At 43.5% G+C, this 24739-nt stretch overlaps 1 protein-coding gene across 4 annotated transcripts in view; it reads left to right on the top strand.

The window, feature by feature from the left end:
• The window catches only part of PCSK5 (proprotein convertase subtilisin/kexin type 5), a 628432-nt gene that overhangs the window by 126836 nt on the left and 476857 nt on the right, over positions 1 to 24739 (top strand). For all 4 annotated transcript variants that reach the window (XM_077474911.1, XM_077474913.1, XM_077474912.1 and 1 more), the window contains exon 3: positions 8672 to 8785. In XM_077474911.1, coding sequence (XP_077331037.1) covers positions 8672 to 8785 — 114 coding nt within the window. The remainder of the gene's footprint in view (positions 1 to 8671; positions 8786 to 24739) is intronic.

Here is a 24739-nt window from a genome sequence, read left to right as displayed (position 1 = left end):
TCACCGTATGGTGTCGGTCACTCTGAATGTGGCGGACACCCCTCAGAAAGGGAGGGGCCTGTGGCGACTAAACGGGTCGCTACTTGAGGACCCTGAAATCAGATCGGCCTATGAGGACTTCTTTTTAGAACAAGCCTCGCTCCTTGAGAGCGGCTGCTCCCGCCAGGAATGGTGGGAAGTGGTGAAGAAGAGGTCGGAGGGCTTCTTCCGGGAAGTCTCAGGCCGTCGGGCAGCATCCCGGTATCAGGCCTACCAGAAGTTACGCAGGCAGCTAGATCGCTTGGTTTCTGATGGTGGCCCTCAGGACCAGATCTCGGATCTGAAGCTCCAGATGAAGGAGTGTCAGTATGACCGTCTCGCCTCCCTGGTGCTGGAGAGGGATTACGGGAAGTTCACCAACCCGGATCCCTACAAAAGCTGTGGGGACGCGGTGAGTGGGAAGGTCATACATGGACTGAGAGATCCCTCCGGTTCCCTGGTAAGGTCCAAGCCAGGCATCCTGGGGATCATCAGAGCCCATTTTTCAGACATCCTTCGGAAGAAGCCGTTGGATCTGAGGAGAGCCAAGGAATTTCTTGATGGGACTCCACTTGAGGTGGGGTCTGACCCCCTAGACTCCTTGGTGGAAGAGATCTCAGTGGCCGAAATTGAGCAGGCTATTGACTCGTTGTCTCTAAAGAAGTCGCCGGGGCCTGATGGGTTCACGGCAGAATTTTATAAAGCCTTTAAGAGCCTTTTGGCTCCTCCTCTGAGGGAGGTGTTCAGTGAGTGTTTGGCATCTGGCCTGCTCCCTCCCTCGATGAGAAGGTCGGCCTTGATCCTTCTGTCCAAGGGGAAGGATCCGTCCGTGGTTGAGAATTGGCGTCCTATCGCCCTTCTCTCCACGGATAGAAAGATTCTGGCAAAGATTTTGTTTACGCGTATGTCTGCTGTTGCGGGCAAGCTGCTGTCTGCCTCCCAGCACTGCACAGTTCCCGGCCGTAGCACCTTTAGTGCAGTCCTTAACGTCCGGGAGGCTGTGGAGAGGTGCAGGGCAACGGGTGATGGGCGGTATCTGCTGGCATTAGATCAGGCGAAAGCTTTTGATCGGGTAGACCACGAGTACCTCTGGCTTCTCCTGGGTAGATACGGCCTGCCTGATCGATTTATTGATTGGCTCAGGACTTTGTACAGAGGGGCCGAGAGCTTCCCTCTGGTCAATGGTTGGGTGGGTCCTACCTTTCCGGTGGACTCTGGTGTTAGGCAGGGCTGTCCGCTGAGTCCCCTGCTCTATGTCTTTGCAGTCGACCCCTTCGTAAGAAGGCTAGACTGTGGGCAGCTGAGGGGGGTCCTGATGGAGCCCGGCAGTGGCCCGGATAAGGCGGTGAAGGTGGTGGCCTACGCGGACGACGTCTCGGTGGTGGTGGCTAGCCGAGAGGAGGCCCATTTTGTGGAAACACAGATTGGAGGCTACTCCGAGGCGTCTGGTTCGTTGGTCAACTGGGACAAGAGTGAAGCTCTCTGGTTGGGAAGGGAGGGTGAGCAGTTTGCCCTCCCGGACGTTTTTCCCCCGCCCCGACCAGAAGTTAAGATCTTAGGCATTTATTTCGGCCAGGGTGATTATCCCAAGCTAAATTGGGAGCGCAGGTTGGTAAGTGCCACCCAGAAAGTCAACGCCTGGAAAGGCTGGAAGCTGTCATTGAGGGAAAGGGTGAGCCTGGTTAAAACCTATTTGCTTCCCGAGTTCCTCTATGTCAGCTACGCATGTCTGTTGCCAGAGTCACTCTATGCGCGGGTCTGCGGTCTGTTTTTTCTGCTTTTGTGGGGAAACAGACTGAACCTGATAAAAAGGGAGGTCACGTATCGACGGAGAGGGGAGGGCGGTTTGGACATGATCAACCCCACGGTTTTCTTTACTGTGGTGTTCCTGAAGTTCAATCTGCAATCCATTTTTGTGGACGAGCCCTCTCTATGGGAACGTTCATGTAAGAATTGGTTCCTGGTGTTCCTGAGCAGGTGGGAGGGGGGCGGCCGCCCGGGTGACCTTCGGAGGTCCCATGGGTACCTCCCCGCCTATGTCCCAATCGCCCTGAAGGTACTAAGGCGGTGGAGGATAACGGCCTTAGAGGTAGGCTCCCTGGGCCGGCGAGAGCTGTACCAGAGGGTCATGGCCTCGGACGTTTTGAGACCACTGGCCTTAAGGGACTGTCCAGACAGGGTTCTCAGGGAGGGACTAGCCCTCCTGAATTCTAAGAGAATTCCTGCCAAGTTCTGGGATCTCGCATGGAGGGCGTTCCATGGACGACTCTATGTGAGATCGAACTTGAAGTACCGGAGCCCAGAGGACAGAGGCTGTCCTCGCCCTGAGTGTGGTGGGGTACTAGAGACCATGGACCACTTTTTGGTCGAGTGCCCTTTCAACTTGGGGGTTCTGGGGGAGGTTGGAGATGCCATTGGCTATCCCCGTCTCCGGGCCCTTGTCTATTCTGAGAGGGTGTACGGTGACTTCAGAGCCCGGAGGGGTTTTGTGTTATCATCACTGTTTTTAGTTAGTGTCATATGCCTTTACTACACTTGGCACGCTCGGTGTTTAGTGTCCACTAGGGGCAAATTCCTGCCCATGCATGAGGTGGCGGGTGATATCATTCGGGAATTGGGTAAGGTGAGGTTTTTTGAGGGGGAAAGAATGGGTAGGGAAAGGTGTGCTAGGTTGTGGAGAGGGTTCTCTTTCCGGCCACCTTGATGATCTCCCTCTTCTTTTCCTTAGGTGGGGGTGCGTCTGTCCTTTCACCCCCTTTTTTTTAGCTTTTGGGCAACTTAATTTTAAAAACATGGTATGCACCGTCAGTTTCGTTACGTTCCTGCCTATAGGGGGTATGTAATATAAATGTATATAGTTTGAATAATGATTAGGAATTTTTTTTTTTTTTTTTTTTTTTTTCTTCCCAGATGATCATGGGATTAAGGATCGTCTGATATGGGCAGTTTGAATAGATCCGGTCTGTCCAAAAGCATTTATGCAAGTTGTTCTTTAGTTCTTTTTTTGCTCAAGTATGAGTTTTTCTTAAGTTCTTGATTATGTAAATCAGTAGCAGTTTTATTTTAATAAAAATTTCCACCTATATAGCAAACTATCTTGCTCGTTTTAAATAGAGCTTGCAGTCAGCGGTAGGAGCTTGTGCATGCTGTCTGCGTGCTCTGAACCCAGTATACACCGCTATATCCACCTACATAGCTCTTCTCTATTTGAGCCATCTGCCATCTGCAGGAGTTATTGGAAGTTGTGTGTGCCTCCAGCACAATATACACTACCCAATATCTGTTTTTCCCAACTCCCTTCAGGCCATTAACATGTCTGGAAGGCCAGCAAGGAAAGGCAGACAGGCGCGAGCCGATAAAAGAGGGCAAGCAGGCTCTGTGTCTAGAGACAACAGTGCTGGTCGTGGACGCGGTGCATCGTCATCATCAGCACGTGGCCATGGGACACGCTTGTCCTTCTTTTCGGCAGCTGGACATGTTGAGCCGCAACATGCCAACGACTTGGTAGAGTGGATGACCAAGCCCTCTTCATCCTCCTCATCCTCTCTCACCCAGTTTTAGGGTACTAGCAAAGCAGCTGCCAATGCATCGTCTTCCCTCCTCTCAATGTCATCATCAGTGACTCCTTCCCTAGACCCACCACGTCCTCCTGAGGAGTCTCCTGAACTCTTTGAGCACAGTGTTGGGTACATGCTCCAGGAGGATGCCCAGTGTTTTGTAGGCTCTGATGATGATACTCAGCTAGAGGAAGGCAGTAGCGTGAATGCAGAGAGAGGGGATGCTCAAGAAGGACAGCAATCTGGCAGTCATGTTCCACAAGCTGCAGCATACTGCCAGGTTTGCTCCAGCGATGAAGAGGGAGGGGATGATGAGGGCACTGACTCCACGTGGGTGCCTGGTAGGAGGAGGAGGCACATGTCCAACGAGGCAGGATGCCCTCCGGGGGCCAGCTTAGGGGCAGCACACCGACTGAATCACACCGCAGAGCTCCGCCTGTGCAGGGCGCTGCCTCTGCGCGTTATTCTAAAAGTTCTTTGGTGTGGGCCTTTTTTGAGACGAGTGCATCAGATCGCACCGCTGCTATTTGCAACATGCGTATCTCGCGTGGCCAAAACATCAGCTGCTTGGCCACCACATGCTTGACCAGACATATGTTGACCTGCCATGCAGCTAGTTGGCAAGCATACCTCAAAGACCCACACCAAAGAACAAAGCGGACCTCTCCTTGCTCCTCATCAGCTGGCATCTCCAACCCCACTAGACCTTCAGTCCTCTCTGAAACCTGCTCTGAGAGGAAGGAAGGTGTAGAATTAGGTGTGTCACAGCCAAGTGCTTCCGGGCACTCTGCTAGCAGTACACCCACGTCCGATTATAGCAGGCAAATGTCCCTGCCCCAGCTGCTGGACCGGCGAAAGAAGTTCACTCCCAGCCATCCACATGCCCAGTGGTTGAATGCTAGCTTGGCTAAATTGCTAGCACTTCAACTGCTGCCTTTTCAGTTGGTAGACTCGGCCCCCTTCTGTGAGTTTGTACAATGTGCGGTTCCTCAGTGGCAAGTCCCCAAACGCCACTTTTTCTCACGGAAGGCGATTCCGGCTCTCTACCGGCGTATGGAAGGCAATGTCCTTGCCTCTCTGGACAGGGCGGTCAGCGGTAAGGTGCATATTACCGCTGACTCATGGTCCAGCAGGCATGGACAGGGACGTTACCTGTCTTTCACGGCCCATTGGGTCACTCTTCTGGCTGCTGGGAAGGATGCAGGACAAGGTGCAGTAGTGTTGGAGGTTGTTCCGCCACCACCCCTCCAAAATGCTACTATTGGTTGTGACACACCTCTCTCCTCCACCCCCTCCTCTTCTTCTTCCTCCATGGCCTCTTCCAGTGCTCTGTCCTCAGAACCAGCGGTGCTCCGTAGGCGTTCCAGGGGCTACGCAAGTACGCAGGCAAAACGATGCTATGCCGTGCTTGCTCTGGTTTGTTTGGGGGACAGGAGCCACACTGGGGCGGATGTTTTGTCAGCTCTGCAGGGGCAGGCCGAGAGGTGGTTGACACCACGCCAGCTTAAGCCAGGAATGGTGGTTTGCGACAATGTCACCAACCTCCTCTCCGCCCTCCGACAGGGACAACTGACCCATGTGCCCTGTGTGGCTCAGGTCCTTAACCTGGTGGTGCAGCGGTTCTTGGGCAGGTACCCGGGCTTACAGGGTGTCCTGAAGCAGGCCAGGAAAGTCTGTGTGCATTTCCGCCGATCATTTAATGCCTGTGCTCGGCTGGCTGAGCTCCAAAAGGAGTTGAACCTGCCCAAGAACCGCCTTATATGTGACATGCCCACCAGGTGGAACTCAACGTTGGCCATGCTGCAGTGGCTGCACACGCAGCAGAGGGCCATCAATGAGTACCTGTGCAACTACGGCACCAGGAAAGGGTCAGGGGAGCTTGGTTTTTTCTCACCACGCCAGTGGGGCATGATCAGGGATGCATGTACTGTCCTGTCACAGTTTGAGGAGGCCACAAGGATGGTGAGCAGTGACAGTGCATGCATCAGTGACACTGTACCTCTTGTCCACCTCTTGGAGCATACGCTGCGTGGAATAATGGACAGGGCACTTGAGGCAGAACAGAGGCAGGAAGAGGAGGACTTCCTTGCCTCTCAAGGCCCCCTTTATCCAGACAGTGTCCCTGCTGTACCACCCATCAAACAGGAAGAGGAGGAGGATGATTGTGTCAGCATGGAGGTGGAGGCTGGCACTCAGCATCAGCAGCAGCAGCAGTCTTGTAGGGATGATTTACAGTACCAAGAAACCCGTGGACTTGTACGTGGCTAGGAGGAGGTAGCTGCGGATCATGTTGTCCTTTGTGACCCAGAGGACTCCGGACCGAATGCCTCAGCTAACCTACGCTGCATGGCCTCCCTGATCCTGCAAAGCCTGCGGAAGGATCCTTGTATTCTTCGGATCAAGGAGAGGGACCATTACTGGCTGGCCACTCTCCTTGATCCACGGTACAAGGGTAAGGTTGCCGACCTTATCTTGACGTCGCAGAGGGAGCAGAGGATGAGATATCTTCGGGAGGCCTTGCAGAAAGGTCTGTGCAACACGTTCCCAGACACTGGGAGGTTACAAACTCCTGGTCCTGGACAGCGTGTTGCTAAGGCATCGGTCAGAAGGAGCAGTGGAGAAGGTGGTCGTCTGAACGATGCTTTCAGACAATTTTTTAGTCCGCAGCCCCAAGGTATGATCGGTTCCAGCAACCATCGCCAGCGTCTGATTTACATGGTGCAGGAATACCTAGGGGCAAGGTCAGACTTGGACACCTTTCCCACCGAAAATCCTCTGGCTTACTGGGTCTTTAGGATGGATCACTGGCCAGAGCTTGCACAGTATGCAATTGAGCTACTGGCCTGTCCTGCATCCAGCGTTCTTTCGGAACGCACCTTCAGTGCTGCTGGTGGCTTTGCTACTGATCACAGGGTGTGCCTGTCCACTGACTCAGTTGATCAACTGACCTTCATCAAGATGAATCAGTCTTGGATCACCCACAGCTACCAAGCACCTGAAGCTGATGTAACCGAATATTTATTTTTTAAATATCACATCCCTTCAAGACTGCCTATGCTGATGCTGAGTGACTGTCCTGTTATGTTGATTGTCTATCCTCTTCCTCCTCAGCTGATATGTTGGAAGAACATTTTTGGTTCTGGGTGATGCCACCAGCCCAATTTTTCTGCCCCTGTTTAACAGGGGCATTTAATTACAATTTTTGATGCAATGCTTTGCAGCAGGGCTCATTCCTGCACTACAACTAGAGTATATGGGAGAGGTTGCAGTGTCGTGGCACCAGCACCAGTGCCTAAGGCCCAATTTTTATGCCCCTGTTTAACAGGGGCGTTTAATTACAATTTTTGATGCAATGCTTTGCAACAGAGCTCATTCCTGCACTACAACTAGAGTATATGGGAGAGGTTGCAGTATTGTGGCACCAGCACCAGTGCCAGCAGCCCAATTTTTTAGCCCCTGTTTAACAGGGGCATGTAATTACAATTCTTGATATAATATTTCACAGGAGGGCCCGTTCCTGTGCCCACCCAGAGTAACGGTGAGGACTTATAGTGTTGTGGCACCAGCACCACAACCACCAAAGGTCAATTTTTCTACCACTGTTCAACAATGGTATGTAATTACAATTCTTGATATAATCGTTCACAGCAGGGTGCTCCAGCGCCCACCAAGAGTCACTTTGAGGGCTTACAATGTTGAGGCAAAACCCTACTTTCAAACATCCAACTTACAAACATCTCCTACTTGCAAATGGAAGGAGACAACAGCAAGTGAGATGAAAAAAGATGAACGACAAAACAAATTATACAGGGGTGATAACCCTTCCCTATGTTTTCCAAAAAGCTTAAAAATAGTTTTTTTGACTGGAGCTACACTTTAAAAATGTACCAGTTGAAAATTACAAACAGATTCAACTTAATACAACAAACCTACACAGTCCCTGTCTTGTTTGCACCGCCTGTATACTGCTGTTCTGAGTATATAGGGCCTGGGGGGCACACGCATTTCCTTTTTTTAATATGGGTACGGGGTTCCCCTTATTATGCGTACAAGACCCAAAGGGGCTGGTAATGGGCAGGGAGGGCTACCCATGCCATTTTTCTCAATGATTTTCAACCATATTGCAGGAACCAGATATAACATTAAAACCGCAAGCAGTTTTAAATGATGTTATTTCCGTTTAATGTCATTTTGTGCAGGGACTGTTCTAAACACGGGAAACACGTGGCACTTCACAGGCATACTACAGACACCCCCCAGGCACAATATTTAAAGGAATATTTTACTTTTTTTTTCACTTTAATTGTCATTAAAATCAGTGCTCCCATCAAAACGGCCATTTTTAAAAACATTGACCCATGTCCCCTGGGGCAGGAGCCAGGTTCCCAAACCCTTTTTAGGACAGCATCTTGCATATTAGCCGTTAAAATTAGCACTTTTAATTTCGAACGTTCGAGTCCCATAGACTTCAATGGGGTTCTAAAGTTCGTAAGAATTTGGGGTCCGTTCGAAAGTTCTGGTGCGAACCGAACCGGGGGGTGTTCGGGTCATCCCTACCAAGCAAGTAGATCAGGACTTCAAGTGCTATATGTTCAGAGTCAGTTTTGCAGCATCCTGAGTCAAGTGTTTTCTTACTTAGGGAATGAGCAGGTCAATGATGCTGACTTATGAATTATGACCATTATATATTCATTAGATCATATCTAAGTCCCAAATACTAACAATTAGGTACAAGGATGTTTGTGAAGACTATACTGCATGTGTGATCAGAAATAGTTTGATAAATAACATTGATACTTAAGTTGACCTTTCTAAGCTGCCGAAATTGAATTGCCTTGCAACCAAGTTACAGTTGTATTTGCATTGCTCTCACATTGACTGCAGTTAATTTCAATAAATAACAAAAAGACTTTCAAGAGAGATTTGTCTTTAGCTGCTACTAGTGACTGCATTAAAATTGCTTGTGTGATAAAGCACCTATATTAGTACTCCTAAATAAATTAACACTTCTGGAACTCTAACTTCAATAATGTGTAGGGTTTAAGAGTAATGATTTCAAAGAAAAAAGAAAAATGTCTTCTTTGTTTTGTCTACAGGTAGAATGGATAGAACAGCAAGTGGTTAAGAGAAGAACGAAGAGGGATTATAAAGTTAGCAACATACATTCTGCCTATTTCAATGATCCAAAGTGGCCAAGCATGTGGTATATCGTAAGTACATTTACTAATACACCTTTTATTCCTGGTAATGGTTTCCCTGTAAAAAAAAAAAATTTTTTTCAGTGGCAGAAATATATTTTTAAAATATGATTTTTTTTTTTACTGTTGTAATAATGGAACACTGATGGAGCACTAAAATGTACATGTTAAACATTTTTTAAGAAGATTTTCTTTTTTTTATTTCATAGACTTGTTTATTGAGAATTTCAAGTACAAACACACCTTAAAAATGGTGGTATACACTAAGTCACATTATATGTATGAATAAAAGGGGTAATAGCAAATCAATATAGCATTACAATGCCACGAGTAACAAAGGCAAATAAAGGGGGCATACTAATTTCCTGAACCTAGCGTTGTCAAGGTAAGGAGGCTGGATACCCATTTATGCTATAATTTATCAAAGAAATTAGGTGTCTTCCTAAGTTCAAAAGTAAGCTTAGACAAAGGCAAATTACCATTTATCAGTGAATCCAAGTGGTCAGAGTAGGATGAGTTGTTCCTTTCCAGGACAGAAGTATAGTCTTCTGTACATAGCAACCGTTTAACATATGCAGGAACGGTAAGTTCACCAAAAGTACCAAGCATAAGAAGTGTTTTTAATATGGTTTATAAAATACAATAAGATTACAGACAATAAAATATAATATAAAAAAGCAAACACAAAGACTAGACATTATTTTTTTCAACTGGCAGATCATATTACCCTTGAAATGCAGCTATTAGGCTGCTTTCACACTGAGGTGCTTTACAGGCGCTGTAACGCTAAAAATAGCGCCTGCAGAGAGCCTCTCCTCGCACTCCAGGCGCTGTGTGAGCGTCGTATGCTGTAGGAGCACTGCAGCATTGAAATCAATGCTGCAGGAGCGCTTTGTGGGCTTTTGTAACCCTTTTTCAGCCATTATCGGGGGATTAAATGTGCCCCGATATCAGCCGAAAAGAGTCGCAAAAACGATGGTAAATCGCAGCTAAAAATAGCATGTAACTAGCCTTCGGGACATACAGATGGTTTCTATTAAATCTAGCGACCAGAATCTCCTGACTCCACTGTAGAATAAAAAAAGTATGCATAAAATCTTTTGAAGAGTTTACCACCACCATGTAAGTGCCCTTATATGCAGATCAGCACCCCTCCTCTATTGAGGGTCGTATGCTCCACCAACTTTCTTCACCTTTTATGGCACCTTGGCTATTTAGTGGAAAAAAGTGCTACTTAACATATATATTTTAATTTCAAAGCACCTGAATGTAAAATATGTTTTTCTTAACTGCAAACAGTTGATGATCATACTTCACCCCTCATTGTAGTCCTAAATATTATTTTATGCACAGAGCTGAACTGTGGGAGGATAGGGTTAATGGGTGTGGCTGAGCAGTCACACCCATTAACTTTTTTTTTAAAACAATTAAAAATAGGTTGCACTCACATGTTATGGTGCCAGTATGCCGACATAAAGCTTATCCAGCCATGTATGCGGGGTCCGCTGAACTGGCATGTGATCCTCAAGAGATTTTAGTGTGCTGCACACGCTCCAAGACTCACTATCCTGTGGCAGGCATCCACGTCATAAAAAAGTTCCAGCAGCCTCTACGCATTTCACAAATTACACTTGCGTAATTTAAAAAGTATTACACTGTGATGGCTCTATATATTTTTCTTATGAGAATTAGCCAAATATCCAGTAGCTTATTGCTTGAAGATTGAACGAACGACTGATTGTAAGGAGTGGTTATCCGTTTAATGAACCAAAGGCGAGCATTCACCTGTATCTGGTGAGTGGCCATTTCGTAAGGTGGTGGGGGCACACAAGGGTGAAGTTTTTTTCTTGGTGTAGGAACAGCACAGGAACAAATAGAAGTTGGTGATTGCCCACTGAGAATATTTATTTATTTTGGACTGTATTGAAGGGATTACATTTTTCCCCTTGTTTTCACTTTTGTGATGATGGACTGTCACTAATACTAGATTATATTATAAATTGATTTGTTTATGAATTGTATCTCACTGAGAGCGATTGATTAATTATTTATTTTATAGTTTTATTGTCGTTTGCTAAATATTTATTAATTTAGTGTTTGTTAAATCACTGGTGGTATTTATTGAATTTGTATATTTTATATTTATAATATTTGGATCACATTATCAAAAGGTATATCACAAGTAGAAGGGATCAGGTGGTTTGATGATTGAGGAATGATAAAGCACATTGTAGAGGTGAGGAATAATATATAATTTTTTGGTAAGGGGGGTGCAGTCCATATTCTCATACATAGAATAAAATGTAGCCTTTTTGACTATATTTGACTATTCTGATAGTTAAGAATAATTGTTTGTTATTTGCAATTGTTACACTAGTTACAATGTGCTGCTAGTAAAATAGCTCAAAACAAAATGACTATGTCTATTCTTTTTTTGAGTAATGTGCGCTCCTGATTTTAGACTTGTTTTTAAGCTTGTCATTGTTTTGATCATAAAATTGGAGGTTTTGTGCTCTCTTGCAATATACTTTATACAGCGACAATGGAATGTATTTTCCCTGTCACACTTGGTTAAGCATTGTTGATCTTTGCAATCTAAACACATCTGCTGTTATACTCATGTGGTGTAAGAGAAATTAGCTGTTGATCACAAAGAAATATCAGAACACTGACATGTTTATCAAATACTGTAGTCATTAAGCTAATATTGGTAGGGGTTCTTTGTGATTAATGACACATTCTATTTTTCACAAAAAATGTCTAGTTGAATAATAGCCCATGGCAGAAATTCGTAAATACTGTTTAGATTTATTGTAGTGAACACATAAATAGTCAACATTGTCTCCATCTGGAACATATAAAAGGAATAAATCTCAAATTTCCTCTTGTGAAGCTTTTCCATAGTTTTACCTGGAGGGTATACATTTATAATAAAAATCCAATTTACTATCTAACATAATTTTGCAATTTAAAAGTAGCCTACAATTGATAACATGTATGTCGGGTGCAGTTCTCAGTTAGGGATAGATGCTTTCATAATTTAGAGAGATAAACCATCAGATCAGCATTTTCTCAGCCAATTAAAGGATTGCAAATATCTCTGTTTAAATTGTACCATCACATCAAATAGGCTTTTTGATCATGTCACATAAAAGACTGAATTCTATCCTATTACATATCTCACATAATAAATACAGTTTCCCTTCACCACTTACTGGGGTTGATAACTGATTGTTCTTTGTAGTAAATAAAACACTTCCTGTTTTAGTTTTTTAGACTTAGAATATTCTCCTGATAATTGCTAGAAGTGAAAGTCTAGCTGTTTTTTTTTTTTTATTTTAGTTATTGGGGATTTTTTTTTTTTGTCTTGTGTACCCATTGGGAGATTATGCTTTACTTCCTGTGTGTTCATAGCCACAGGAAGAGAACATAGTCTATCAAATAAGCCAAAAACAGCAGTACAAAACCCTCTTTTGTTAGTAGAGTGGGGAAGGGCTAGAACCATTTCAGACTTTATTTTCCCCTCAATTTTACCCTGTGGATTACACAAAAATTTAGAGCAATCATCTCAACAGTGACATAGACAACATTAAAAACTGAGGTTCTACCTTAAAAAAAATTCTTGTATTGCTGTATGTATGCCATTTGTTTGAATTCCATTCAGTTGCTGCCCCTATGAACACTCAGTTGTTAAGGGGAAGTCTCCCCATCAGGTACACAAATGGAAACAAAAACCTAAGAGGGGTTTCAGCCATTCCCCTCTCTATCTGAACTAGCTAAAACACGTTGGTAAGGGGGTCACTTTAAAGCGACTCTGTTCACCTTCTGTTCCAGAGATGCAGGAAATTATGAAATCTCTCCAAAGTGAAGGGACATTTTCACCCAAACAAGTGTTGCCATTGGGATATTTACATTAATTTCTAGTGACAACTGTAACATTTTAGAATTCCCATTACTTTATGTCCCAATGGCAGTGATCACGAGGACAGATAGAGTCCATTCACACAGGGGCAACTTTGAAGTCGCCCCAAGTTGCCTCAAGTCGTGCAACATGATAAAATCAATGTAAATGAATGAAAACCTGACGGGGTTCTACTTCTTTCCTAATATCCCCCCAAAAAAAGATTGGCTATATATATTCACTAGCCTAATATTTTTTTTTTGTTGTACATAACACCATTCTTACTAATACTTGAGTTGTCAGATTTTAATTTGATTTATGGTTGGGAAAAACTATTTAGCACTGAGAGCCTTTCTGCATATGAGAGACATAATAGAGCCTTCAGCAGATGTGTTTGGGAATTCTTCTCCAGTATCACACACAGGGGTTCTCAGACAAGCAAATTACCAACAGGAGACAAAGGGTTGGACTAATGTAATACAGCAATGTCTAGACTAAAGTTAAAAACCTTTATAGCTCATAGCTTATTACGTTGGAATTAAAATGTAATTTCACCCTTTCAGAAAAAATTAAAACATGAACTAACACCCTACACCTTACCCTCATCCCTGTCCCCGCTGTACTTACCTCTGTGGGTGATAAGCTGCCAGTGCCCACAATACCAGCAGTCCGGGAAATTGAAAGTCCCCACTTTTCACCACCTTCCTTCTGCAGGTCTTCCAGGGCAGATCAAAATGATTCTGACTGGTCAGCTCTGGCATGAAGAATTGTAGCTAAAACTACCCAAAAAAGCTTTTTTCTCTATTTGAGATTAAAAAACTGCTGCTGTATTTAAACCAAGCTAAACCTTTTAAAGTGATTGTAAAGTCTTGTTTTAAAAAAAACAAAAAAAAATAAACATAATATATTTACCTGCTCTGTGCAGTTGGTTTTGCACAGGCTCCCTCTTTGGTGCTCCTGGCCCTCCCTCCTGATGAGTGCCCCCTCAGCAAGCAGGTTGCTATGGTGGCACCCGAGCTGAGCTGCAGCTCCATGTGTCCATTAAGACATGGAGCTTCCATTCGGCCAGCCCCCTCTCTCTCCTGATTGGCTAGCTGACTTTGATTGACAGCCACGGGAGCCAATGGTGCCGCTGCTGTGTCTCGGCCAATCAGGCGGGAGAGTTCTGGATGGCCATAGCCAAAACAGATAGATCTGTTTTTGCTTCCACCAGTCAATTCAGGCCTATTAGATAACAAATTAAATGTTGCAATCAAAACTACCTAAAAACATTTTTTTTAAAGTTAAAATGAACCAGATTGGGGTGCTTGTGCTGTACTTAGGCCGAGTTAAATCTAAAAGTTTAAAGATCAATGACACATCCAAAATATGTCATGCCAGAATAGAGTGTTGCTGAAAAAAAAATCACACCACATACTGCTTAAAGGCATCTCCCAAGCATCCCTTGCCTAATAGTCGTAAAAATAAACAGAATTGATTTTCAAAATTGCCCCCCCCCACATATTTCAATGGGGTTCAGATTAAAATGAGCAATTTACAAACTTTACAGTGGATTCACTAAACAGCTTGCAAACTCAACCCAGGCCAATTTGCTAATCCCTAGTCCTCAGTAGTGATGGGCTCTGGCACATTGCCAATAATAGGCAGCGAGGCATTTCCCGATCGGCAGATGCACATACACACTGCCTATGATTGGTGGTGTGCAGTGATGGCTTCATGGCTTCTTAGTCCTCAATATAATGATTGCCTTTAGACGTGGGCACAAAGTGTTCAATGCATCAGTAGTGAAATGTATTGTGGGTGATGATTGTCACAATAGAAACAATTATAGGGCATGCAGGCTTAATGAATAAGGACTTGTTCACAACAGATACACTTGATATTGTATTCATTAACACATGGTGTGGTAACAAGCATTGTGTCACACACATTGCTGTATGTTGTCGAGCAAGTTAGGGTATCTCCATTCAGTTTTCTTTAATGGGAATCTAAAACTCACAAAAAATTCAGCATTCAAGGCTTTTTTCAGCGTACTGCAACATAAAGCACCTTTCACATGGGGCAGATTCTGTTCCGATCAGCAGGAAATCAGGGAAAACTTCACTTGATGATCAGAGCAGAGTGGGCAGATGACATTGCTACAATTGCGAAAGGCCTTGGGAACCCTGAGGTGAACAATGGTGAATGGTGGCATTACATAGGCCACATTACCCCAACAGTGGTAGGGGCTTAAAGGGGCATGGTTAAATAGAAACCAAGTCTATTCACTGTATAAACTGCACACATGTCATATAGACCTTGTAACAATTCAATATGTTTTAGTTTTTCATGTCACAAGCAAGAGTCTCAAAGAAACACATACTGTACATCTCACTACAAGTTAAAAAAAAATTAAATTCTTCTATCACATATATTTTTATGCACACACAGAAAATAGATATAGAACTAACACATTGTCTGGGTCAGAAGTATGTAACATGCCGGGTGCAGGGGTCAGGAGTATGTAACATGCCATGTGCAGGGGTTAGGAGTATGTAACATATAGAATACAGAGGTCAGAAGTATTTAACGTACATAGCTAATTGAAGGACAGTGGTTAAGATTATGTACTATAGATCCCAGCACAGATCGTGGCGTGTAGGAGTATGTAACATATATTACAGTACATCTCAGCATAAGGAATTCAGAGGTCAGGGGTATATAATGTACAGTCAACATACTGTGGTCGGGACAATTCAAACTAAAACACAGTCTACAGGGTGCAGTGACCTTAAGTATGTAACATACAGCACAGTGTTCAAAGTAGAACAGTCAAGAGTATGTTTTTTTTTTCCTTTATAAATAGACTACACATGTATCTGCATTAAAACAATTGGTTGCTATTGAATGATTAAGCTAAAGCTGAACATACATGGATCTAAATTTAGGCGGTTCAGCAGGGACCGGCTGTATTTTGATCCATGTATGGCCACTGTGATTGAACAGAACCAATCAACTTCTGTTCAATCAATCTTTTGGAAAAATGCTGCTCCATCAGTGCTGCAAGCTATAGCCTGCAGCAATAATCTGTGTATTCTGATTGCAGGGAAGTCTCCCCACAGTCAGAATACAATGACACAGTGGGAAGGATTCCCACAGCCACCTTGAATATTGCCTGAATATTTCATGCAACCCTCTGGTTAAATGAAAGAAAGAGACTCTTCAATGGTCAGCCTTAAAGCAGTATTACATTGCTTTGTTGTCACCTGATGATCTGGCAGTAACACACCTTCATTACTCTGGATGAATGAGTACAGGAGGCACAGCAACATTGCCAGTCTGGGGGGAGGATAGTTTTAAATGTATTAGCAGATTTAAATATACTAAACAACTTGAAGCTGAACTCCAGCTTATACTTTATAGTCAGTTGCAGCAAAAAGTTATTTTTTCTTTTGAGATAAAGGTTTTACATGAATAACCTGATCATTGTAAGCATCCCTGTCATTGTTAGGTGGTTTGTTTCATCCATGTAAACCAATACATTCTGCTAGAGCGCTTGTGCTTTTGAAAAACAGACCTGCTGGCTGAATCAACAGAGTAAAATAGAAAAAAACAAAGCCCAAAAAGGGAAACGAATACAGCTACCACATCTAAGCCCTTGTACACACGGTCGGAGAATCCGTCGGAATGTGTCCTATCGGACCGTGTTGTCGGATAATCCGACTGTGTGTGGTATGCATCGGACTGATTCCGTCGGAATATCCGTCGGACCCAATTTTCCAACTTGTTGGAAATATTTCCCGACAAACTGGTCCGATCAGACATACTCCGATCATGTGTAGAGAATTTTGATCGGACCAAGTGCCACACATGCTCAGATCAAATTCCTGCATCAAAGCTATTGGCTACTAGCCTGAATGTAGTCCCATCACAAGGAAATTACGTCATCACGTTCTGAAAGATCGGATTTTTTGACAACTTTGTCCAACCGTGTGTATGCAACAGTTTCGGACAAAATCCGACAGACAAAATTCGACGGATTTGGTTGTCCAAATCTCTGACCGTGTGTACAGGGGCTAAGAATTGGAAGCTGTCATTTTTTTTTAATAATGTAATAATGCTTTAATGTTAAGGTGTAAGTCTTTATCTAGCTCTATGTCCCTAACTGCACACTTTTTAATGTATAGAGGAAGTTCTGTTACTAAGACCTTGGAACTTAACTTTGTATTTATTAACATTACATTTTATCTGTCACGTAGTTAGGATCCTTCTGTAATGTGTCACTGTCTTCTAGTTTAACAGTGCTTCATAATTTGAGTCTTCAGTGATAATGGCAGTATTACATTCTGTTCTATCTAACAGTCATTAAAAACACTGAAATCATTTAAGCCCAATAGCAATCCTTGTGGGACACCAATGTTGTGTCTAGCCTGTTTTATTACATTTACCACAACCCTTTAGCTCTTGTTTTTAACTATCTCTGCACCCCTGTACACATTTTGATACTGTTCCTTATTATGGACAGTATCAAATTCCATTGCAAAATGTATCATATCAGTAACATTTCAGATTTTTAAATGACCTGCTGGTAAAAACTGATCACTTTAGATCAGCGGCTCCCAAACTACAGCCTGCTGATTGCTGTGGACCTGTCCTCCTGCAATGAGAAAGCCTTGAAAGCCCACTGACACCAATGCAGAGGGAATATTATATACAGTAAGGCAAGCCATACACGGTGCAATCTTCTTTTCTGCAACCACGGCAGTGCTGACAGGGGAATCAGTAATTGTCTTTTCCCAGTGGAGAGGCCGGGTGGTGGGCAGGGAAAGCTGGGAGAAGACAGTGATTATTGCTACTGGCTATAGCAGCCACTTGAGATAATCCCAAGGGAATCCGATAGGCTTGGTTATACCAAAGTTGATCAATCAATCAATTAACTTGGTACATTCAACCTGCCCATTAACGGTTCAGCAGGAACTGGCCAAGATTTAAACCATGTATGGTCGGCCTAATTTCACACATACCAATGCAGAGGGTGCCTTTAATAAGCCCATTGACACAAACGTGTTTTGTTATATTTCAGTTTTTTAAACTAACCTTTAGCTCAGGAATTGAAATTGGTTCACAAAATATGGTTCTTTTAGCATACTTCAGTCAAATGTATTGGTAGATGCACAGTCATAAGTTTATATACCCTGGCAGAATTTATGATTTCTTGTCCATTTTTCAGAGAATATGAATGATAACACATAAACTTTTATTTCACTCATGGTTAGTGTTTGGCTAAAACCATCTATTATGAATCAACTGTGTTTACTCTTTTTAAATCATAATCACAACAGAAACTACCCAAATGACCCTGATCAAAAATTTACATACCCCAGTTCTTAATACCATGTATTGCCCTCTTTAACATCAATGACAGCTTGAAGTCTTTTGTGGTATTTGTGGATGAGGCTCTTTATCTCTTTAAAACATTCCTCTTGGCAAAAAGCCTCCAGTTCCTGTAAATTCTTGGGCTGTCTTGCATGAACTGCATGTTTAAGATCTCCCCAGAGTGGCTCAATGATATTGATGTCTGGAGACTGAGATGACTACTCCAGAACCTTCACTTTAATCTGCTGTAGCCAATGACAGGTCGGCTTGGCCTTGTGTTTTGGATCATTTTAATGTTGGAATGTCCAAGTACATCCCATGCGCAGCTTCCTGGCTGATGAATGCAAATGTTCCTGAAGTATTTTTTGATAACAAACTGCATTCATCTTGCCATCAATTTTGAACAAATTTCCTGTGCCTTTGTAGCTCACACATCCCCAAAACATCAGCGATCCACCTCCGTACCTTTCATCATAGGCCTTGTTGACTCCTCGTCAAATTAAGCGTTTATGTTTGTGGCCAAAAAGCTACATTTTGGTCTCATCACTTCAAATGGTTTTGTGCCAGAAGGCTTGAGGCTCATCTCTGGCCGTTTGACGTATTGTAAGCAGGATACTTTGTGGCATTTGCGTAGTAATGGCTTTCTGCTGGCGACTCGACCAGGCAGCGCGTCTTTCTTCAAATTTCTCCTTATTTTGCATCTTAAAACAGCCACACCACATGTTTTCAGAGAGTCCTGAATTTCATCTGAAGTTATTTTTGGATTTTTCTCTGCATCCCAAACAGTTTTCCTGCCAGTTGTGGCTGAAATTTCAGTTGGCCTACCTGATTGTAGGTTGGGTTTAAACAGAACCCCTCATTTTCCACCTCTTGATTAGAGCTGAACACTGCTGATTGGCATTCTCAACACCTTGGATATCTTTTTATATCCCTTTCTGTTTTATACAGTTCAACTACCTTTTTCCCACAGATCCTTTGGAGGGGGAACCAATGCTGTTTTATTTTTAAATTTGGCGTAGAGTTCCCTCTATAGATTCATACCAGACACAAAGTGCCTGCATTGTCAGGATCAAAGTCGGAACCCCGTTCATTGAAGTCAGACAGATGTCGGACTTCAAGTCGCAGGGCAAAGTCTGATCCACAGTCGTACAGCTGTCGTGTCATACCAGTGTGAACCCAGCCTTATACACACACGCTAATTACAAGCAACCAAATCACAGGTGAAGATGGTTACCTTTAATAGCCATTCAAACCCCTTTGTGTCAACTTCTGTGCATGTTATCAGGCCAAAATCACCATAAACTTTTGATCAGGGTCATTTGTGTAGTTTCTGTTGCCATTATGATTTAAAAAGAGTAAACACAGTTGACTGATGATAAATGGCTTCAGCCAAACACTAACCATGACTGTAAGAAAAGTTTTTGTGTTATTCAAAATCTCAGAAAAATGGCTAAGAAATCATAACTTCTGCCAGGGTATGTAAACTTATGAGCACAACTGTATCTAAGCCTATTTGTTTGGACTGTCTGTATTGTTTTTTTTTTGGCATGTACCGTATTTATCGGCGTATAACACGCACCTTAATTTTAACAGAGAAGTTTCAGGAAAAAACATAAATTTAAAATAAAGAATTTTGAAGAAAAATAAGGGTCAATGCCCATTAATGAAGCCGGATCAGTGCCCATCTGCAGCCTCGCCATTGCTCATCATTGCAGCCTAATCAGTGCCCATCTGCAGCCTAATCAGTGTCCATCTGCAGCCTTGCTCCTCACTGCAGCTTAATCAGCGCTCATCTGCAACCTTGATGCTCACTGCAGCATAATCAGTGCCCATCTGCAGCCTTGCTCCTCGCTGCAGCGTAATCAGTGCCCATCTGCAGCCTTGCTCCTCACTGCAGCCTAATCAGTGCTCGTCTGCAACCTTGCTCCTCACTGCAGCACAATCAGTACACATCTGCAGCCTTGCTCCTCACTGCAGAATGATCAGTGCCCATCTGCAGCCTTGCCCATCATTGCACATCTGCAGCCTTGCCCATCATTGCACATCTGCAGCCTTGCTGCTCACAGCAGCCTAATCCGTGCCCATCTGCAGTCTTTCTCCTCACTGTAGCCTGATCAGTGCCATCAGCAGCCTTGCTCATCATTGCACATCTGCAGCCTTGCTGCTCACTGCAGCCTAATCAGTGCCCATCTGCAGCCTTGCTCCTCACTGCAGACTGATCAGTGCCCATCTTCAGCCTTGCCCATCATTGCACATCTGCAGCCTTGCCCATCATTGCACATCTGCAGCCTTGCTCCTCACTGCAGCCTAATCAGTGCCCATCTGCAGCCTTGCTCCTCACTGCAGACTGATCAGTGCCCATCTGCAGCCTAATCAGTGTCCATCTGCAGCCTTGCTCCTCACTGCAGCTTAATCAGCGCTCATCTGCAACCTTGATGCTCACTGCAGCATAATCAGTGCCCATCTGCAGCCTTGCTCCTCGCTGCAGCGTAATCAGTGCCCATCTGCAGCCTTGCTCCTCACTGCAGCCTAATCAGTGCTCGTCTGCAACCTTGCTCCTCACTGCAGCACAATCAGTACACATCTGCAGCCTTGCTCCTCACTGCAGAATGATCAGTGCCCATCTGCAGCCTTGCCCATCATTGCACATCTGCAGCCTTGCCCATCATTGCACATCTGCAGCCTTGCTGCTCACAGCAGCCTAATCCGTGCCCATCTGCAGTCTTTCTCCTCACTGTAGCCTGATCAGTGCCATCAGCAGCCTTGCTCATCATTGCACATCTGCAGCCTTGCTGCTCACTGCAGCCTAATCAGTGCCCATCTGCAGCCTTGCTCCTCACTGCAGACTGATCAGTGCCCATCTTCAGCCTTGCCCATCATTGCACATCTGCAGCCTTGCCCATCATTGCACATCTGCAGCCTTGCTCCTCACTGCAGCCTAATCAGTGCCCATCTGCAGCCTTGCTCCTCACTGCAGACTGATCAGTGCCCATCTGCAGCCTTGCCCTTAATTGCACATCTGCAGCCTTGCACATCATTGCACATCTGCAGCCTTGCTCCTCACTGCAGCCTAGACAGTGCCCATCTGCAGCCTTGCTCTTCACTGCAGCCTGATCAGTGGCCATCAGCAGCCTTGCCCATCATTGCACATCTGCAGCCTTGCTCCTCACTGCAGCCTGATCAGTGTCAATCTGCAACCTTGTCATTGGTAAAACAGACAGAGACAGATCTCCTGTGTACTCGACCTTTTTCGCCACGATCTGCCCAGTCCCGCCCCTTGGCCCAGATCCTATGATGAACATAACACCAGTCCAATGCCGGGACGTCAATGTTAGAAGCCATCCAGGGGGCGGGACTGGACGTGACTAAGAGCCGAGCTGAGTACGCAGGAGATCTGGCTCTGTCTATTTTGGTGGGGCTCGTCCCCTCCGTAGCAGCCTATATCAGCCTATAACACCCACATGTGATTTTCCCCCTATTTTAAGGGGGAGAAAAGTGCCTGTTATACGCTGAAAAATACTGTATTTGAATATGTTTAATACATTTTTAGTACAGGGATAGAACATTGAATCACAAAGTGTGGTTCCTATAGCTTATCTGTCTAGACTGTCAAACCATTGTGGATTGTATTAGTCCACTTATACCATTGCAGCAGAGGTCTTTTATTAGCTCACTGACACCATGATACCTTAAAACCTTAAAAATATTTACAAACATTAAAATTTAGGCTTACTGGTTTAAAATTTCCTGGCTCTATATGGTACAAATTCAGCCATAATTCATTCCTGAGGTACTGATGCAGTGAAAGTCTAGCAAATGAAGATGTAAAGGCCTTTACACTACAGAGCTTAGTTCCTTTAGCACACAGTATGGATTTAAGGTAGTTTATCTATCTTATTTTGTTAGATGTAATTTTTCGTCTTCTTATGTTGGACAAAAAAATAAATAATTGGGATCATCAGCTACATCTTTCCACCACATTGACAACCTCTTGATAAGGACACATTAAAAAATGTGTTATATTTAACATTTATAATTTTGTTGCAATAATGTTTATTGTGCTTTCACCAATTTACAAATAGAAAACATAGAAACAGTGATAGTATGTGATCTTTATGTTGCACTCAATCTATAACATTGTACAAAACAGGCCCACAGGCCCAAGAAGACCATTATTCAACATAATGATTCAGCATCTGTAATGTGGACTATAAGTAACAATCTGATGGGTCTCTCATTCCAGAATTAGAGGTTTAGAGAATGGAACCACTTGAAAGGAAACACAGCCTCTGTGGTAGGCAACTGAGGGGCATAGAGGGACCTTCAAACAAGAAAGACCAGTGGGGGGTATAATAATAAAAATAAAAAAATAAAAGCAAGCAGGAAAGGAAGGGGGAAGAGAAGAATATGAAAAAAAATAACTAAGGGCCTGTAAGCAGTGTTTGTTGGGATAGGGCCCAGATTATGAGAGTTTAAAGTGGAAGTAAACCCATGGATTTAAACAGTTAAAAAAAAAAAGGCATGCCGGGAATGCTAACTGCACATCATTGGCTGTGCTCTCAGCCAAACTATCAAACCATCCAATGGCTGGTGTCATAACGAATCACATGTGCAGCACCATAGCAGTTGATGGCACCTTCCTTGGCTGAAAACGGTAGGGGAGTTTACTTCCACTTTAATAATGAAATCTTAAATGGTGAGTAGTGCACAGGCAATATCTGACAGTAAATAGTGTGTGATCCATGGCAAGCATTTTTGTGGAATTTACACAGTCTATCATCCAAAATGACCATCATTTTCTCAAATGTCATACATAAGTTAATATAAGATTTAATATCCTTAAAAAAAAAATCCAGGACCTAGCAGTTGTCTTTTTGTAGCAGTAATAATATGGGTAAACAAACAAAATTCTGATTTAGTACAGTCACTTGATTTTGTTGTTCAAAGGAGCTTCCACTGGGTTTTTCCTGAGGGGTAAAAAAAAATGGTATAGACTATATTGTAGGTGTGCAGCAAAAAACTTTGATTCTTTGAGGAATCCCACCAGATATATCTGAACATTCCATCGGCACTGCACCATCTAAAGCACCACATGGGGTACCTAAGTATTGCACACAACAGACAGAAGGGCAAAAAGTGACAACATATTATCAGCTTATAATTGGTTTCCATGGATTAAATGTTAATTGAGCTTTTTAAAGTGGTAAACCAGATATCTTGCCAGGCTTCTAAAAATTCTAAATCTTGTTTTCAGATATTACTGTATTTAGATACTGAGGGGAAAGAATATAAAATAATTGATGGCTAGATGGTGGAAGTGATCCCTGGGGTATGAGGTTCCATATTACAAATCTGCTCAAATGCAGTAAGTCACATAGGAGTATCAGTGTCACAAGGAAGATATATAATGCTTAATTTGTATTTATCAAATAATTTCTCTAGGCTGTATTATTTGAGAATCAAAAGACACTAAGCCCAAGAGATGCAAAAAAATTAAGTATGAAGCAGATGGGAATGTGACCACAAAGTAAAGCCTCTGAGATAGTCCCATCTCAGAGCAAAAAAGCAAATTTCCTAAAAAAAAAATTGAGAGAAGGAGATGTGGAGATTAAAGCTTTACCTGAATACTAAACATTGCCCCATACTTTAGAATGTGAAGTGACAGGGCTGGGGAGATGCGCACAATAAGCAGGGGGAGCCTTAATAGTGCATGAGTAGAGATGAAAGATAATACGTAGACCTCCAAATTCGGTCACACATTTATATGTATTAAATAATCAATCCTTTCAAGGGTCTGCGCAAAACTGGGTATACAAGAGCAGAGGCTCCACTGCTGAAGTCACGAATGAGTATCCAGTCAAAAAAAATGTTGCTATGTTAGTAGCTTTCTTGTATCAAATGTGCTATCTATCTATCTATCTATCTATCTATCTATCTATCTATCTATCTATCTATCTATCTATCTAATGCCAGGATTGTGTGAATAGGTACCAACATTCCTAGGTCCAATAGATACAAACAGTTTCTTCTAGTTATGGGACTTTTATGGAGCCAAACATTGTACCAAGTATGCACTACTATGAGCCCTTGTACACACGGTCGGAGAATCTGTCGGAATGAGTCTTATCGGACCGTGTCGTCAGATAATCCGACTGTGTGTGGTATGCATCAGACTGATTCCTTCCGAATCTCCGTCCGACCCAATTTTCCAACATGTTGGAAATATTTCCCGACCAACTGGGCCGGACGGACCTAATCCGATCATGTGTAGAGCATTTTCATCGGACCAAGTGCCACGCATGCTCAGATCAAATTCCTACATCAAAGCTATTGGCTACTAGCCTGAACGTAGTCCCATCGTAACAAAATTACGTCATCACGTTCTGAAAGATCGGATTTTTCGCCAACTTGGCCCGACCGTGTGTATGCAACAGTTTCGGACACAATCCGTCGGACTAAATCTGACAGGCAAAATCCGACAGATTTGGTTGGCAAAATCTCCGACCGTGTGTACGTGGGCTAAGACTTCAACTTTTATTATAACACAGTTAAAACAATTGGGATTTGAACTTGGTGTCATGCATTTTACAGGTATATTTTACAGGTATATTACATAATATAGATACATAAAACGTATTCCCATTTGTTTCACAGTCAATCACTATGTATTCCCTTCCATTCAACAGTGAGGCTCCCAGATTTAAATTAGG

The sequence above is a fragment of the Lithobates pipiens genome, unplaced genomic scaffold (assembly GCF_037356315.1).
Source record: "Lithobates pipiens isolate NorthernLeopardFrog02 unplaced genomic scaffold, aLitPip1_a1.2 Scaffold_13, whole genome shotgun sequence".
NCBI classification, from domain to species: Eukaryota; Metazoa; Chordata; class Amphibia; order Anura; family Ranidae; genus Lithobates; species Lithobates pipiens.
This window is presented reverse-complemented; position numbering and strand designations above follow the sequence as displayed.